This window comes from Ostrinia nubilalis, chromosome 15, assembly GCF_963855985.1.
Source record: "Ostrinia nubilalis chromosome 15, ilOstNubi1.1, whole genome shotgun sequence".
Classification (NCBI taxonomy): Eukaryota; Metazoa; Arthropoda; class Insecta; order Lepidoptera; family Crambidae; genus Ostrinia; species Ostrinia nubilalis.
The window spans coordinates 3,672,830-3,689,996 of NC_087102.1; the positions used below are offsets into that span (position 1 = coordinate 3,672,830).

The following is a 17,167-nucleotide window of genomic DNA, read 5'->3' on the forward strand; positions in this document are numbered from 1 at the left end:
AGATTGTTTCCATTCCTAGTGGGGTTCTTTCGAAAATCGTCTTTTCCAATACGATTCAGTTTGGGTGTGATGAGAGATAATAGACGACTAGTAAAAATCCGCTGTGTATTTTTCACAAAAAATTACTTAGTTGGTTGATTCAATACTAATATTTTTAACCAAAACTTGGGATTCATATTTTGCTCCCAGATTTGAGCGCGTTAAATGCGGCAGGAAGTGGGAATATTTGTTGTTATGATTTGATTTGGCTGAATCAGTACGATTGTGTATTTCCTTATTTCATTTCCTCTTCACACCCAATACCTTTGTTAAGTTTGACTAAACATAATTATTATTTCAATCTAAAGTTTATCAAAGGTTAATTTAATTTACTTTCACACTCATTCATTACATCCTATGTGTAGTTAGAGATGATTAGGTATTCTACCTATCACCTGAACACCTATAGACCTGACCTGGTATAGCACAGGACTAACAAAAGACAGTGCTGAAAATGTTTATAAAAATCAACCAAAAACAAAAGACTATGCTAATATGAATATTTTTTTTCAGTGTCCCTCCAAGACATTCAAATGCGGAAGGCGTTCCGTTCCTCGCGGGCGTTCCAGCAGCAACTATTCTCGCGCAACTCTATGCCGTCGGCCATGTTGGCGACATATGCGCGATGCGACCGTCCGCCTCCGTTGGAGAGGCTAAACGAATTCCGGGACGACGGACGGGACGCGAGAAAGTTCTATACGGATCCCGACTACTTCTTCGAGCTGTGGCGTAGGGAGATGCTGCAAGACACTGAGAGGATCCAGCACGATAGGGGGAAGAAGGTATGTTGTTTCACTAGTTCTCTTGGTTGACCCTAAGAATACTAATAGTATGTGTCATACTTCCATAGGTTTAATTTTTTATGCTACTTACTATTACGTGTAGATGTTGAATTTATGAAACTGTACTCTTCCATGTATGTACCCTAGTCAGGGCTCACAAATAACGTTGATCTTTAAGTGCTGCGTTAACTACATTGACTCGCGTGCATACGTGATTATAAGACGTCTAGAGTTAGACGCTCGATTAGCCGGCACCCCACCAGACGATCTACCACTTTCCGTCCACATTAGACCGTGTGTCTAAAGTACCGCGCGCGATCGGAGCGATAGGAGAGTCCGGTGGACCCAGCTATTGGTAAACGTGCCTCAAAATGTTTCCATCTGAACACAGGTCTAGGAGCATGGTCAAAGTTTGAATCGGACGGCGGTGAATCGTCCGGTGTAGACGCAGCCACATGAAAACGTGTGTCGAAATGTTCCCATCTGAGAGCGTAGTGTGAGTTTACGTCAAATGCATTCGATGTCGACTGCGTAAAAAAGTGACATTAAATGTATGACGGATTGTACAGCGTCCCTAGCGGAAACTTTCAAGAACTAAAATTTCATATATTTTTTTACGCGCTCACTAGTGACGCATTTTGATGTGAACTCACACTAAGTCCTCTGAACGTAGCCTCAGTAAAAATTAAAAATAAAATTCATAAAATTCATTTATTTTTGCAAATAGGCTTTAAAAAAGCGCTTTTACACGTCCCAATATTAACCCTACCACTGTTTCGGGACAATAAATGGGCCAGTGCTGAGAAGAAGCAGCGCAAGAAACTCAGTCACTATTGCCAGCCTCCTTTTCAAGGTTTTACAGTCTTTAAAATATACAAATTATAGTCATAAGTATTGATGCGAGCTAGGTAGTTAAACATTCCAAACATTTTTATCTTTTATATAATCATCAACTTTATAGTAGCCCTTTTTCATTAAGGTGCTTTTGATATGTGCTTTAAATTTATGAATGGGCAATTCTACAACAGTTTGTGGTAATTTATTGAAAAGTTTAATACATTTCCCTATAAATGAATTACCAATCTTGTGCAGTCTGAAATTTGGAACGGCAAGTTTATTTTTGTTTCTTGTATTGAACTTGTGTAAATCACTCTTTCTAGTAAATTGCTCTATATTTTTGCGAAGTAGTGCTCCTCACTATAATGTGACGTCATTACCAGGTGCGTGCGCCACGAAGCGGCGGCGGCGCGGATTCCCGCGGCACCAGACGCGTGCGGGCCCCGCATTCGACGCGCGAGCGACAGAAGGCGGCGGCGGTGACGCGCGGCGAGCACATCATGGCGCCCGCGCAACTCAAGCAGCTCGAGCCCGACCACGCCAAGCCGGACCCCGTGTACATCTGTACGTATATCATCATCATCATCAGTAGGCCTAAGATGCGCGCCGCGATAAGCGGTTATCACGCCATTTTATCGATTTTGCCCATAAATTTTGACGTCGATAAAAGTTATCACGGCGCGCATTTTAGTTCTAGCAGGTGTTTTAGTAATCTACTGCTGGAGTACAACCCTGTATAATTTACCAGAGCCAAATAATAGAATAGGTCTATCATCATCACCAACATCATCAACGTCATCCATCTTCCTTCACCATCATCATTCGTCATCAAAATCATCATCCCCAGGTCATTTACTCTCCACTGCAGGAGAACAACCCTATCTAATTCATCGAAGGCAAATGGACGATTTGGTCTACACTACCCACACTGCTGCACTGGTTATACGGGTTGGGAATGCCCAATGTTATGACGTACATGGGAAGAGTGGATGGTTCTATTTTACTCTGCCGGTACCACACGGCTCATACGATTATCAACACAACTCAAATGTTAAGTTTACTGAGCCGTCTTAGGGTGCTTACGTGCTCAACAAGAAGGATGGCAAGAATATGAGTTAATCACAGAAGGAGGCACCTTTCACTTTGCAGCTTGGTGTATACCAGGCTTCGAAGGGAAACCTCGATCTACTTCTTTCCTACACGAACTGGGATCAACGCTCATCTTACCCACCCACACAAAAACAGAAGTCCACTTTCAAGCATTACAGTAAAATGAACCTTATATCCCAGACATAAGCGTCCCGGCCAGCAACTACAAGACCAAAAATAAAAATTACCGCTTTCTAGCATTACAGTAAAATGAACCTTATTCCCCAGACACAAGCGTCCCGAACAGCAACTACGTCACAAAACAAAACCCACCGTCTTTTAGCACTACAGTAAAATGAACCTTATTCCCCAGACACAAGCGTCCCGGCCAGCAACTACAAGACCAAAAATAAAAATTACCGCTTTCTAGCATTACAGTAAAATGAACCTTATTCCCCAGACACAAGCGTCCCGAACAGCAACTACGTCACAAAACAAAACCCACCGTCTTTTAGCACTACAGTAAAATGAACCTTATTCCCCAGACACAAGCGTCCCGGCCAGCAACTACAAGACCAAAAATAAAAATTACCGCTTTCTAGCATTACAGTAAAATGAACCTTATTCCCCAGACACAAGCGTCCCGAACAGCAACTACGTCACAAAACAAAACCCACCGTCTTTTAGCACTACAGTAAAATGAACCTTATTCCCCAGACACAAGTGTCCCGGACGGCAACTACAAGACGCCTCAGAACCGGCCGCCGTCGGCGCAGCCCGCGCGGCCCAACTCCATCGAAATCGAGAAACAGCAGAACAGGCAACCGAGGCTCACTGGGAATGGGCACGGTGAGATTTCTGAAATAATTATTATTCTAAAATTACGGTAATATGTGAATGTGAATACATGAGATTATTACGTTCAAGATGGTAATCAGGTTAAATAATAAATGGAATCAATTGATGCTAGAATCAAGCTTTTGAAACATCATTTGATGAGCCACTTTCTGCAATTTTTTCTCATATATCCGAATCTATGCTTTGTCAAATCTGTCAAGTGTAAAAGACACGAGGCATGGACATTTTTAATCACCTTTTATAGATCTAGCGTTTAGTTGAGTCAGTGGCTAAGGTATGGGAGTGGCACGGGAGGGGTGACAATGACAGATTCCCCTATTAACCGTTGTCCCACCGCTATAATGGTTATAGGAACCCACTGGTGGGTCCATGTTGTGTACTGTCGAGGGTATAAAAATCTGAAGAAACTTTGAAATCTCGCTGACGTTTGACGTCACAAAATTACCTTCCCGTGCTGCTCTCATATCTCAAACACTGACTCGGTAAAGCGCTACCATCCATAAAACGTATTTGAAAAGAGAAAAAATATTTGCTACAATTTTAAATTCACCTTTTTGAGCAGTTATTTTTGTCAGTCAGGAAACTTGACTTTTCGAAGTTCTTATAATATGTATTATTCCTTTCAGTGCAAGAAGAGAGCCCGTACGGTTCGGTCAACGAGCCGATATACGGCGGCAGCGCCTGCGGCACCCCGCGCCGCCCGCGCCCCTCCGTGCCGCCGCCCGCGCCGCCCGCGCCCCTCCCCGCGCCCGACCAGCCGCCCGCGCTCACGCCCACCAGGTAGCATGCAGTGTGTGACGTCACCCCGCCCGCCCGCGCCCCTCCCCGCGCCCGACCAGCCGCCCGCGCTCACGCCCACCAGGTAGCATGCAGTGTGTGACGTCACCCCGCCCGCCCGCGCCCCTCCCCGCGCCCGACCAGCCGCCCGCGCTCACGCCCACCAGGTAGCATGCAGTGTGTGACGTCACCCCGCCCGCCCGCGCCCCTCCCCGCGCCCGACCAGCCGCCCGCGCTCACGCCCACCAGGTAGCATGCAGTGTGTGACGTCACCCCGCCCGCCCGCGCCCCTCCCCGCGCCCGACCAGCCGCCCGCGCTCACGCCCACCAGGTAGCATGCAGTGTGTGACGTCACCCCGCCCGCCCGCGCCCCTCCCCGCGCCCGACCAGCCGCCCGCGCTCACGCCCACCAGGTAGCATGCAGTGTGTGACGTCACCCCGCCCGCCCGCGCCCCTCCCCGCGCCCGACCAGCCGCCCGCGCTCACGCCCACCAGGTAGCATGCAGTGTGTGACGTCACCCCGCCCGCCCGCGCCCCTCCCCGCGCCCGACCAGCCGCCCGCGCTCACGCCCACCAGGTAGCATGCAGTGTGTGACGTCACCCCGCCCGCCCGCGCCCCTCCCCGCGCCCGACCAGCCGCCCGCGCTCACGCCCACCAGGTAGCATGCAGTGTGTGACGTCACCCCGCCCGCCCGCGCCCCTCCCCGCGCCCGACCAGCCGCCCGCGCTCACGCCCACCAGGTAGCATGCAGTGTGTGACGTCACCCCCGCCCGCCCGCGCCCCTCCCCGCGCCCGACCAGCCGCCCGCGCTCACGCCCACCAGGTAGCATGCAGTGTGTGACGTCACCCCGCCCGCCCGCGCCCCTCCCCGCGCCCGACCAGCCGCCCGCGCTCACGCCCACCAGGTAGCATGCAGTGTGTGACGTCACCCCGCCCGCCCGCGCCCCTCCCCGCGCCCGACCAGCCGCCCGCGCTCACGCCCACCAGGTAGCATGCAGTGTGTGACGTCACCCCCGCCCGCCCGCGCCCCTCCCCGCGCCCGACCAGCCGCCCGCGCTCACGCCCACCAGGTAGCATGCAGTGTGTGACGTCACCCCGCCCGCCCGCGCCCCTCCCCGCGCCCGACCAGCCGCCCGCGCTCACGCCCACCAGGTAGCATGCAGTGTGTGACGTCACCCCGCCCGCCCGCGCCCCTCCCCGCGCCCGACCAGCCGCCCGCGCTCACGCCCACCAGGTAGCATGCAGTGTGTGACGTCACCCCGCCCGCCCGCGCCCCTCCCCGCGCCCGACCAGCCGCCCGCGCTCACGCCCACCAGGTAGCATGCAGTGTGTGACGTCACCCCGCCCGCCCGCGCCCCTCCCCGCGCCCGACCAGCCGCCCGCGCTCACGCCCACCAGGTAGCATGCAGTGTGTGACGTCACCCCGCCCGCCCGCGCCCCTCCCCGCGCCCGACCAGCCGCCCGCGCTCACGCCCACCAGGTAGCATGCAGTGTGTGACGTCACCCCGCCCGCCCGCGCCCCTCCCCGCGCCCGACCAGCCGCCCGCGCTCACGCCCACCAGGTAGCATGCAGTGTGTGACGTCACCCCGCCCGCCCGCGCCCCTCCCCGCGCCCGACCAGCCGCCCGCGCTCACGCCCACCAGGTAGCATGCAGTGTGTGACGTCACCCCGCCCGCCCGCGCCCCTCCCCGCGCCCGACCAGCCGCCCGCGCTCACGCCCACCAGGTAGCATGCAGTGTGTGACGTCACCCCGCCCGCCCGCGCCCCTCCCCGCGCCCGACCAGCCGCCCGCGCTCACGCCCACCAGGTAGCATGCAGTGTGTGACGTCACCCCCGCCCGCCCGCGCCCCTCCCCGCGCCCGACCAGCCGCCCGCGCTCACGCCCACCAGGTAGCATGCAGTGTGTGACGTCACCCCGCCCGCCCGCGCCCCTCCCCGCGCCCGACCAGCCGCCCGCGCTCACGCCCACCAGGTAGCATGCAGTGTGTGACGTCACCCCGCCCGCCCGCGCCCCTCCCCGCGCCCGACCAGCCGCCCGCGCTCACGCCCACCAGGTAGCATGCAGTGTGTGACGTCACCCCGCCCGCCCGCGCCCCTCCCCGCGCCCGACCAGCCGCCCGCGCTCACGCCCACCAGGTAGCATGCAGTGTGTGACGTCACCCCGCCCGCCCGCGCCCCTCCCCGCGCCCGACCAGCCGCCCGCGCTCACGCCCACCAGGTAGCATGCAGTGTGTGACGTCACCCCGCCCGCCCGCGCCCCTCCCCGCGCCCGACCAGCCGCCCGCGCTCACGCCCACCAGGTAGCATGCAGTGTGTGACGTCACCCCGCCCGCCCGCTCCCCTCCGTGCCGCCGCCCGCGTAAGATCAGGCTTGTTCATCTCTACTCAACTACTCAACTCAATATCGTCAGAGTAAATACAAATACAAATTTTTCACTGTATGTTGCATGCCAATTGTCGTTGGTTAGATGTGTGAAACGAACATTCATTGTTTATCACTACTTTGTACCACATTTACCGCAATAAAGAAATTCTATTCTAAATGAGTAGGTCATCTTCATAGAAACGCCCGAGCGCGGTTTGTATGTGAGCGCGCCAACACGTATGCGGCGCGCACGCACACACTGACAAAATTCAGCGCACCTCACCGTTAATCCACGCAAACCGCGCTCGATGCGTTTCTATGAAGATGACCTACTCATTTGTATTTACTCAGATATCGTCAACAATAAGGTGCAATTTAGCTTGCCCCAGAGTCGAGCACCGTTTCGTTTACATACTATAGTCTGGTCTGCGAGCACGTAAAATTTTGTCCAATGACCCCAAGCTACCCATCCTTATCGCTCGCGCGTTATTATGTTGCTGTCTCGCTCACACACTCACTGCGGGCATCCTTCGCACAGTCGCGACAGCAATATAATTACGCGCGAGCGATAAGGATGGGCAGCTTGGGATCATTGGACAAAATTCTACGTGCTCACAGACCGGGCTTTAGAGAAATCCATTGCAAGCGAATTTCACTCTTATTACTCGAAAAAACGATTCAAAATGCACTAAACCTATTCAGCGATCTGTCACTGCTCGCTCGTGAATTCCTTGCGGATTAGCCATGACGCTGTGACCGCCGCGCGTGTTTTGTTTTCGATGCCAACTCGTGGAGATGAACCGCGCTGTCGCGTACATAGCAAATGTGAATTTTATTTCCCACGCAACAACGCTTAAATTCCTAGGTATATTTCACCGCAGTGATGATATTATAACCATGTGGTCAGAAGCGGCTGAGGAACAAAAATATGCGAATATTACTGTCTGGCCAATCTGGGGAGTATCGGCCGAGTCCTACAACATCGTACCCCCATTTTACGCAAATACATATTTAAGACTAGCTTTCCGCCCGCGGCTTCGCGCGCGTCGACTACATTATCTACATATTTTAGGGAACCCTATTTTTTTCCAAAATAAAATTTAGACCATGTTACTCGTGGATAATCATAATGCTTTCGAATGGTGAAAGAATTTTTAAAACTAGTCTAGTAGTTTTTGAGCCTATTCAACAAACAAAGTTTTTCTCTTTATAATATTAGTGTAGATTATGCTTATTGTTGATTTTTCTGTTTCAGATCAACGCTCCCGCCTCCGCCCCCGCCGCCCGAAGGCGCTTCGCCCCCGCCACTTATGAATGGAGCTTCGCCCCCACACCGCACCGCGCTAGATGCGCATTTGGATCATATGCATGCTGTCATCGGTGAGTGGTTATAATCTTCTTATTTGTCTTTCGCTGGTGTAGTTCATGTCAGCAGTTAACATAAAATTATCACTTCACGGGATTTATTGCAACAATGTATCTATTTTAACGGTAAATAAAATATTTACTCTCCATAAAATGCAACATAATAGTTTAAAATATTATATAGCAGTTAACATAATGGGAGCCTTCAAATTAGACGCGATAGGAATCGCTGTAGTGGCGCCACCAGTGTCGCTCTTGCCGCGATAGCAGTGGCGTAACTACAGGGTGGCAGGGCTGGCAAAATGCCAATGCCCCAGGCCCAACAAATTTTTTTTTTTACAAAATGCGATTGAACTGAGATGCACACATTTTTTGGGTTACCGATTCGAAAATGATAGTTGATAGTACTCATTTACGAGCTATGCTACACCAATTTTATCATGGCATGTCACGGGTCTCGGATGGTATATGTAGTTAGTCACCGTCTCAATTGATAGGAATGTCTGAGACTTAGCCCGGTTTCCATCAAGGTGGAGCGGAGAAGCGCTCCACCCCTCGAGGGGTCGCGCTACCGCGCTGTCAAATTCTAAAGAAAAATTTGATGACCCGACACTTCTCCGCCCTACTCCTTTCCGCGAAAACCGAGCCTTAAATCAGGCAATCAAGATACTTTACAATACGGAGCTCCTAAATTAGGGAAGGTCGTGCTTTTGCGGTGAATACTAAATAAATGACTAAAATGTGTTTCGTCGGCCATTGGGTGTAGTGGTTCAGAACGGACTACTATGCCGAGAGGCGAGAAGTCCCGGGTTCGATTCCCGGCGACGGGTCTGGGTGTTACTATGTGTAATAATTGCTTACTTTAGGGCTAGATGGCGCTGTGTGAAGTTCTTTAAAGATTTATTTATTAATGATGATTCCCCAGGAATGATGTCGTCAGAAGACGTAGTCGGCTCGTGCTCGCCGCCGCCGCCGCCGCCCGCGCCGCCGGCACCGCCGTCGCCGCCGCCGGCCGAGGACAGGCCGCGGCCGCCGTCGCCCGGCGCGCTGGCCCGCGGCGCCTCCAGCCTCAAGCCGCCGCGCCCGCCCGCCGAGCCGCAGCCCGACCCGCGCTCCGACCTGCTCAAGGCTATCCGGGACGGTGAGTGCATCACTAGTCCCCGGCCGCTAGGAACCGTCGCCGCCGGCTGAGGACGGCGGGACGGTGAGTGCCGCACTAACTTAAAACAAAAGACGTCTACTACCGAACAAAGGCCTCCTCCCCCAAGGATTTCCACATGGCCTGGTAATCTAGGTGCTTCCCGAGACTATCTACGCTCCGACTTGCGCATCGGTGAGTGATGCACTATTTAATTATAGTCATAGCTGGGCACCGTTAATCAAATAGTTAACTTCGTTAATCGTTAAACCGTTAATAAAAAAATTAACTTCGTTAAACGTTAAAACGTTACATTTCGCAAGATTTAACGCAAGTTAACGTTAATCGTTAATCCGTTAACACATGTTAATAAAACGAAAAAAATTACTTATTTTGTATGCAAGGTTCTAATAATTTCGAAAGCTTGTATAGCGCATGGAATTTATTCCTGTTTTATGTTTGCGTTACAAGCTTTCGAAATTATTTGAAGCTAGGCTTGCATAAGTACAATTATTTTTTTCGTTTTAGTACAACTGCATTTCAGAATAAAAGCTTGTTTTTTAAGTAGTATCTCAATCTCAGAGCCTTGGTTCAATTACAATACAATTTAGCACCAAAGTGCTCGAAAAGACAAATCCAGCAAACCCAAACTCGATAAGTTTCCACCGTTTCGTTTAAAAATTCCTATGGCCACCTCGTGACTCCATCATCAGGACCCTGGACATCATCCAGTACCTACTAAAGTGCTCGAAAAGACAAATTCAACGAACCCAAATTCGATGCGATGCCGCCGTTTCATTTAGGAGTTCCTATGGCCACCTCATGACTCCATCATCAGACCAACTCAATGGTACTTACTCACCATAACATTGCGTTGTCATCGTACTTAGCTACATAAGCAAATTTCAGCTCAATCGGTTGAGGAAAACTGGTCTTAAATAGGCTAGTTGCCTCATGTCACCATTTATCATAATAACTTTTAATTCAAATATTATTCTGTACAAGGGTCCGAAATATATAAACTTCAATAAATATAAATAAGGGATTGCTGTAAAAATTCAACTGAAACCCGTTAATTTTTTACTTTTTTTTCTCTTGACTGAAAACACCGTCCGCCATGTTTCTACGTCACCAATATTGTAAACAACAAAACGTCAAACACTAGTTTCAGGTTATTCGTGGTCTTTCATATAAACGCCTTGTTTTCACATAAAAATATTGTACAGTTCGCATTTATTGAAAATTATCATGGATCCTGAGTTTGTGAAAGCAGAAAGCACAAATCTGCTCAAAATCGACACATTGATGGTTGCAAAATTGTTTGCTTTAAATCCTGATTTCTGCTCAGCTAAGCTAAGGAATGTTAAGTTAACTAAGTAAGTACAGTTCATTTACAACCTTTTTTTTTAATTTAGACCACATCATTAACTGAAAATAAGGAAATAAGTACTAATAAGTGTATTCTAACCTCTGACCAACTACTTATTGCTAAACTATTATATTATTTTTCAGGTCTGCAGGAGAATCATATTATGGTGATGATGCAATTGGTTATGTTCAACTTAAAAGGGAAAGTAAAATCTACAATGTGAAATGTAAAATGTGTCCTGAACATAAGGTGCACTCTAAGCAGTATCAGTTTCAGCAGTTATTGATGAAGAAGAAGAGATTATGTTGTTTGTCAAGATTGTCCAGCTGCAGCAGGGGGCTGCAAACATGCTGTTGCATTTTTAATGTAGTTGCATCGTCGCAGTGAAGAGACATCTTGCACATCAGTAGAATGCTACTGAAAAAAATCCAATCGTTCAAAAGTCGGCAGCACAAAACATCAGGTTCCGGAACCAGATACCAGTGTTATGGAGGAATTTGTAATTGAATGCAAAAACCGAAAAATTAAATCATGTCAGTTTATCAAGCATGTTGGAGATTATGAAGAGGTAAAAAGTTAGTCGGTGCAGAACGCATGATGGTTCTTTGGTTGCAAAGATTTTTGGTGCAAGGTCTGTGTTGACGGCTGCAATGAAACTAGGCCAAAAGACGATTTGTCCTAAACTATTTGAAAGTGTAACTTAATAATAAATCATTTAACTCTTAGTATTAGCTTTATTATTTTTACCCATTTGTAAGTCTAGTATTAAGACAAAAATACTCATTAACTTGTTCTGTTCAAAAACACATTTAATTCACATTGCCTAAGCTCTGAATAGTAAGATATTAACATTTTTTTTTCTTTTCTATCAATCTGTTTCCATATCTAATGTTTACCTAATAGTACAGTTGCCGCGAATACTCGCTATTATTCGGTATTCGGCATTACTCGACATTTTTTTGATATTCGTCGAATACCGAGTAATAGCTAGTATTATTCGGCATTCGGCGAATAGTCGTCTAAAATAAACTTTTAGTGAACAAAAAAGCTAATGAGTTAAAAATAATCATATTTTTATTATTTTCCCTAATAAAACGATACACAATATCAATTATTATTTGTAATATGTACCTGTACCTATCATATTCATGAAATTAAATTAGTTAGGCTTTTTAATTAATATTTAAAATCCAACAGAGGCAGATTGTGGTGCAAAAAAACATTTTTTTCTGCACGTTAGGGAGCAAGTCGGTTTCGTTTTTCCTCGTAAATTAAACCTGCCTCGGAAAATAGTCTTTCTGAATAAACAGAGCTTGCTGGTGTGATTAAGTATCGTTTAGCAAGCTTAATTAATATAGGAAATCTATTCTTATTGGTACACAGAGTCCACCATTCATATGGGTTTATTTTTTTGTCAGCCTTTGCTAATGCGATGTAGTGGGCGATTTCTTCAGCAGTGGCATTCTTGGGGTGCTCTTCAGTAGGTTGCTCTATAGATGATTCTTCAAAACATGCCCAAAATAGTTTATGAGTTTCCGAATCGATATGCTCACTTTCATTGTCTGAACGAGACCTTTTGGATGCCGTTTCTGGATCCGAATCATCATTTTCGTCATCTAAAAAAAGCTTAAGACTTTCTCTGAGCACAGCTCTACGGATCCGTTCAACTTGAGTAGAGTCAAAGTAAAAGTCCTTGTACTTAGCGGGGGTCTAAAAATGTCGACAAGTAATATGTCTTCCTAAAGCATAAATCGTCCAAGTTAAAACGGGCTTCCATATTTACTATCAACGCCTTTCTAAAATCATCAACGTGTGCAGTTTGTTGAATCAGCGCATCTTTCATTACGTATCTGCTTAATGAAACAGTGCTAGGTATCAAATCTGATATAGGTGCATAATGAGGAACTCGTGATTTTTGTTATCTCTTCGAAGGGTTTTAAGAGCTTTAACAGATGTTCTACAACCTCCCACTGATCACTGGTCAAATTTTTATATTATTTTTATGTCGAATAGTAATGTCGAGTTATTCGACTATTCGCCAAAGTGAATGGCGATTAATCGGTATTCGACTATTCGCTATAACCACTATTCGCGGCAACTCTACCTAATAGTGTAAATTATTATAAAGAAAGATGTTTGTATCTGAATAAACAGAGAGTATGAGATGAATAAACTTAAATCATGGGAAAACCAGTAGTATAAAAGAAGAAGCTACCTGACTGACTGACATAATATCAATGCTATCAAACATATAACCTCTTGCCTTATGTATAAAAGGGTAAGAAACTTGAAATTTTGCACAGCAGTTCCTCTTACAACGTAGTGGGGAGACTAATTTTTGAATACTTACCCCTTTAATAATTTATGAATATACGAGTATAACCCATAAAACAAAGCTATTTTGTACAATAGACTGATATAAAAATAAAATACTTTATGTATGTATCATTTAATTTATTGAATGAGAGTCTTGTAAATTTGCTATCCTGAAGAAGGTGTGTATGATAATCACTGTCATATTTTTCCTCACTTGAAAAAACTAATCTTCTTGTTGACAATTTACTTCTAAATGTAGATTTCTTGGGAGATTTTGTAGTTGATTGGTGGGACGTAGACTTTATTGGTGAAGATATGACATCTTTCAGAGTTGCACTAAATTGCACCTTCTTACTTCTATAGTGTTTCATTATTGATACTTGAGTGACCTTGTGATCATAATTTGAAACTACTTGGCATGATGCATGTTCTGGCTCAGCTGTGAAGTGAGGATTACATTGTTCTGCTTGCATTATTTTGTCACAAATCTTATCCTCAACAGAAGAATGGTACAGCATCCTCCTTAGGCAATTCTGAAACGAACAAATTACATGAATAAATCATTTAAATGATGATCAACATGCAATTAAAATTGACTGACTTAGTATATTTTATAACCTCACCTGAACGTTTAAAGTGAAAATTGAAAAAATAATCTGCTGTTAGTTTATTGTACGTACATTAAAGTGATCTTCACAGAAATACACTGCAGTTCAACTGGACAGAGTTACGGGATCTCTTTTAGCTAGTTGTAACCAGGAGTTCCGCATATTCTCATCACTGGGTACTTTAATCCACAACTTCTCTAGGTTCTTTATTGATGTATTCTGACATTCCCGCACGATACAATAGTGGTAATTACTATATTTATCATGTAATCCTTTCGAAGCCATGGTTTTAAATTCCGATAAAAAGGTTATGTTATTCACGCGTATTGTTTACAAGAATAGTGACGTCACGGCACAGATAATTAATAGACCATCATGGCGGACGGCGTTTATGGCTGTATAGATAAAATATAATTTAAAATTTAAAATATATTAGGATAGGTACTTCGAAAAAAATTCATATTTTTTTTATGGTGTAATATAATCGTAATGAACCGTTTTATCAAATAATAAAAATAGTGGCAACTAGCCTATTGCAAGAGTTGTCCCACACATACTAACAAGTGTCGTTAGTGATCTGGTTACAATAACTGTTGTTTTGGGTTCCGGAAGTTCTGGAAGCCCGAACGTACTTGTCAGAACGCGTTTTTCAGCGTGCCTGCTGTATCTTTTTGGTAAATACCTACTATTTATCCTACTGGATTAACGATTAACGGACTTAGGATAATTTAACGGAAGTTAACGAGTTCGTTAACATTTTTTAAAGTTAACTTAAAAGTTAATCCGTTAATAGAAATGTTAACTTCGTTAATTAACGATTAACGGATTAACGAGTTAATGCCCAGCTATGATTATAGTTATTACGTTGAACAAGATGTGAAGCTGCCTGTTACGCGGTGTCCTGACTTAGCGGTAAAGGCGACGCGACGCGGTAAGAACGACGAATGAGTGTGATTATGATTAAACATCATCCCTTGCTTGCGTTCTACGTCTATTTCGGATAACTTAACCCTGCAGTATTCAGCGAGTCGTGACACGGGACACCGTCTAAGAAAATTATGCAACTTTTCAGGTGCACTAAATAACTTCTTTGAAACTAAATAACTCGAATATCATTTGACATAGTCGACCATCGAATCCATGAAACACCCATCCTTGTCAGATTTTTCATTCTATCGTGTTGTCCCCAGGCATAAAACTGCGCAAAGTGGAGAAGCGCTGCGACGAAAACACGGGCCGCTACGACACGCTGCGCGGCGCGCCCGCCTTCCACGACGTCGCCTCCATCCTGGCGCGCCGCGTGGCCGTCGAGCTGTCCGACACGTCCTCGGGCGCCGACTCCGACTCCGACGACTCCGACCAGTGGACCGAGAGCCGCGCGTGACGCCGGCCCGCCCGCGCCCGGCCGCCGCCCGCTGCGCCTGACCCCGCCCACAAACTCGCGTCTGACCCCGCCCACAAGCTTGCGCCCGCGCCGTCCGCTACCGACTCGCCCCCCCCCAAACCCGCTCGAGACGTTCGGAAGGCCGTCTCCCCGCCCGTTGAGACGACCCCCCCGAAGACGTCCCCCCCGAAGCCGCAGCGCGTGGAGATCGTCCTCCCGCCGAGGACCGACTCCGTCGACGTTACCTCGCCCCCCGTGTCGACCTTCCGCCTGGCCCGGGCGGACTCGAAGCCCGACGACCCGAAGCCCGTCGCGAAGGAACCGTCGGTGGAAAAGGAGCCGCCGAAAGTTGAAAAGTTGCCCGTCGCCCCCGAGCCGACGGAGAAAACGACGCGCGAGAACTGCGCGGATGCGACCCGGACCGAACCCGAGAGGAGGACGGAGGAGAAGCCGCCGCCGCTCGCGAGCAACGAGGAGTCGAACGGCGTCGGCGACAAGATCAAGAAGTTCGAGAAGGCCGCCGAGGACGCCAGCGCCAGCGCCGGCCGCATGTCCCGGCCCGGCTCCGTGCGCGGCCGCCGCGCCGAGCGCCTCGGCTCCGACGACCTGCCGCCGCCCGCCACGCCCTTCAAGGACGCCACCTTCGACCTCGACAACCCGAGCCCCGTCGACAAGACCCCCACCGTGGTCGAGCGCCAGCAGAGCCTGACGCGAAACAGCAACGCGAATTTAATCGCCAAGTGGCAGCGCAGCGACAGCGGCTCCGTCGAGGGCGAGAAGGTCAAGCCGGAGCCGCAGCGCATCATCAAGCCGGAGTTCAAGCCGATCGCGTCGCCGGTGGAAGTGACGATCCGCTCGCCGAGCCTCGGCGCCAAGGCGCCCGACCGGTTCCCGTCGCACGGCACCGCCTTCCGCAACGTCGCGTCGCCGGACCCGGCGCGCCCGAAGCCCGCCGACGTCGCGGACGACCTCAAACCTTGCAAGTTAAAAAACAAGGAGAAGTACTCCGTCAGCAAGGGCTCGAGCTACTTCACGCGCGGCTCCGAGGAGATCTGGCTCGTGAAGAAGAAGGACATCGAGGAGATCGAGGAGCGCGTGCTGGACTCGTTCCGGCGCGCCGGCGGCGGCGTGACGGCGCGGCCGGCGTCGGACGGCGGCTTCGCGCACGCCACCATGGGCCGCGCGCGCCGGCCGGCGTACGCCCGCAGCGAGTCGCTGGACCCGCAGTGGGCGGGCGCGCGCGCGCACACGCTCAAGCGGCAGGCGTCGGTGGCGTGCACGTGCGGCCACGACAAGAAGACGCGCGCCAAGCCGCCCGCCGACGCGCGCCCGCGCTCGCGCTCGCACGGCGACGACCACGCGCAGGCGCACGTGCTCGACAAGTACGAGACGCTCGTGTAGTCCAACCGAATATTTAAGTAGATGACGCAGGCGGCTCTCTTGGCGGGTAGCTCGACCGTCCCGATCCTGATGACGAGGACGACGTAGCTTTGCGCATACGTTCACTGTCTTGATCAAATTTTAGTTACACTGCCTTCGATGAATATGCATCTTTGAGTCGTTGAAACTATTATGTCGAACGTGTGAAAGTGCCCGCCATTGTCAGAGTAAACTGAACTTGTGCTGGACAAGTTCGGTGCACTGCACGCACGCAGCGTCGCTAGTGTTGCGTTTGCGTCATCTACTTAAATATATTTGAGTCCCCTCCGTCTTCGTGTTTCGTGCACGGCAAATTGTGATCGCTTCGTAGGTCGCCCCGCGACGCGGCGGCGCTAGGTAAGGTAGCTAGGTATTTTGAATGAACCAGGTGCACGGAACTCGATCTGTAATTAATGTTTGAATTAATCGGTGTGATTTAATGAATTTGTAATGAATGTAATTATATATCAGTCAATGATGAGATTATCGCGAGAGCTAGTCTGTGCGAAGGGAAAACGATGGTAATATTTATCTATTAAACCAAAAATATATACCTTTATACCCTATAGTGATGAGAAATGGTTAGATGTAGCGGTAAAAATATCTACTCTTCCCCTTTTTATTGATTAGGATGACGTTTGATACATGATAGTCTATTCCCGGGTGTGTTGCTGTACGACAGTGGTTCTTAACCGGTGGTCCGCGGACCACTGGTGGTCCCTGGAGGCATTCCAAGTGGTCCACGAAGACATCGTAATATACAATGTGACATGACGTGATGAGTCGAGTCAACACAACGCAAACGGCGCACAGTGGGTG

General features: G+C 48.8%; 1 protein-coding gene and 1 long non-coding RNA gene across 2 annotated transcripts in view; one reads left to right on the forward strand and one right to left on the reverse strand.

Moving 5' to 3' along the window:
• The window catches only part of LOC135078811 (actin-binding protein WASF3), a 33,732-nt gene extending 18,721 nt beyond the window's left edge, over window positions 1-15,011 (forward strand). The window contains exons 4-10 of the mRNA XM_063973376.1: window positions 553-821; window positions 2,042-2,222; window positions 3,465-3,596; window positions 4,232-4,385; window positions 8,005-8,129; window positions 9,040-9,255; window positions 14,736-15,011. Coding sequence (XP_063829446.1) covers window positions 553-821; window positions 2,042-2,222; window positions 3,465-3,596; window positions 4,232-4,385; window positions 8,005-8,129; window positions 9,040-9,255; window positions 14,736-14,929 — 1,271 coding nt within the window. The 3' untranslated portion in view covers window positions 14,930-15,011. The remainder of the gene's footprint in view (window positions 1-552; window positions 822-2,041; window positions 2,223-3,464; window positions 3,597-4,231; window positions 4,386-8,004; window positions 8,130-9,039; window positions 9,256-14,735) is intronic.
• LOC135078813 (uncharacterized) lies at window positions 13,283-14,074 on the reverse strand. The gene is made up of 2 exons (XR_010258671.1): window positions 13,561-14,074; window positions 13,283-13,470 (listed from the first exon to the last, which is right to left on the reverse strand). It is a non-coding gene; the product is annotated as an uncharacterized LOC135078813 (long non-coding RNA).
• Window positions 15,012-17,167: the final 2,156 nt, after the last annotated feature.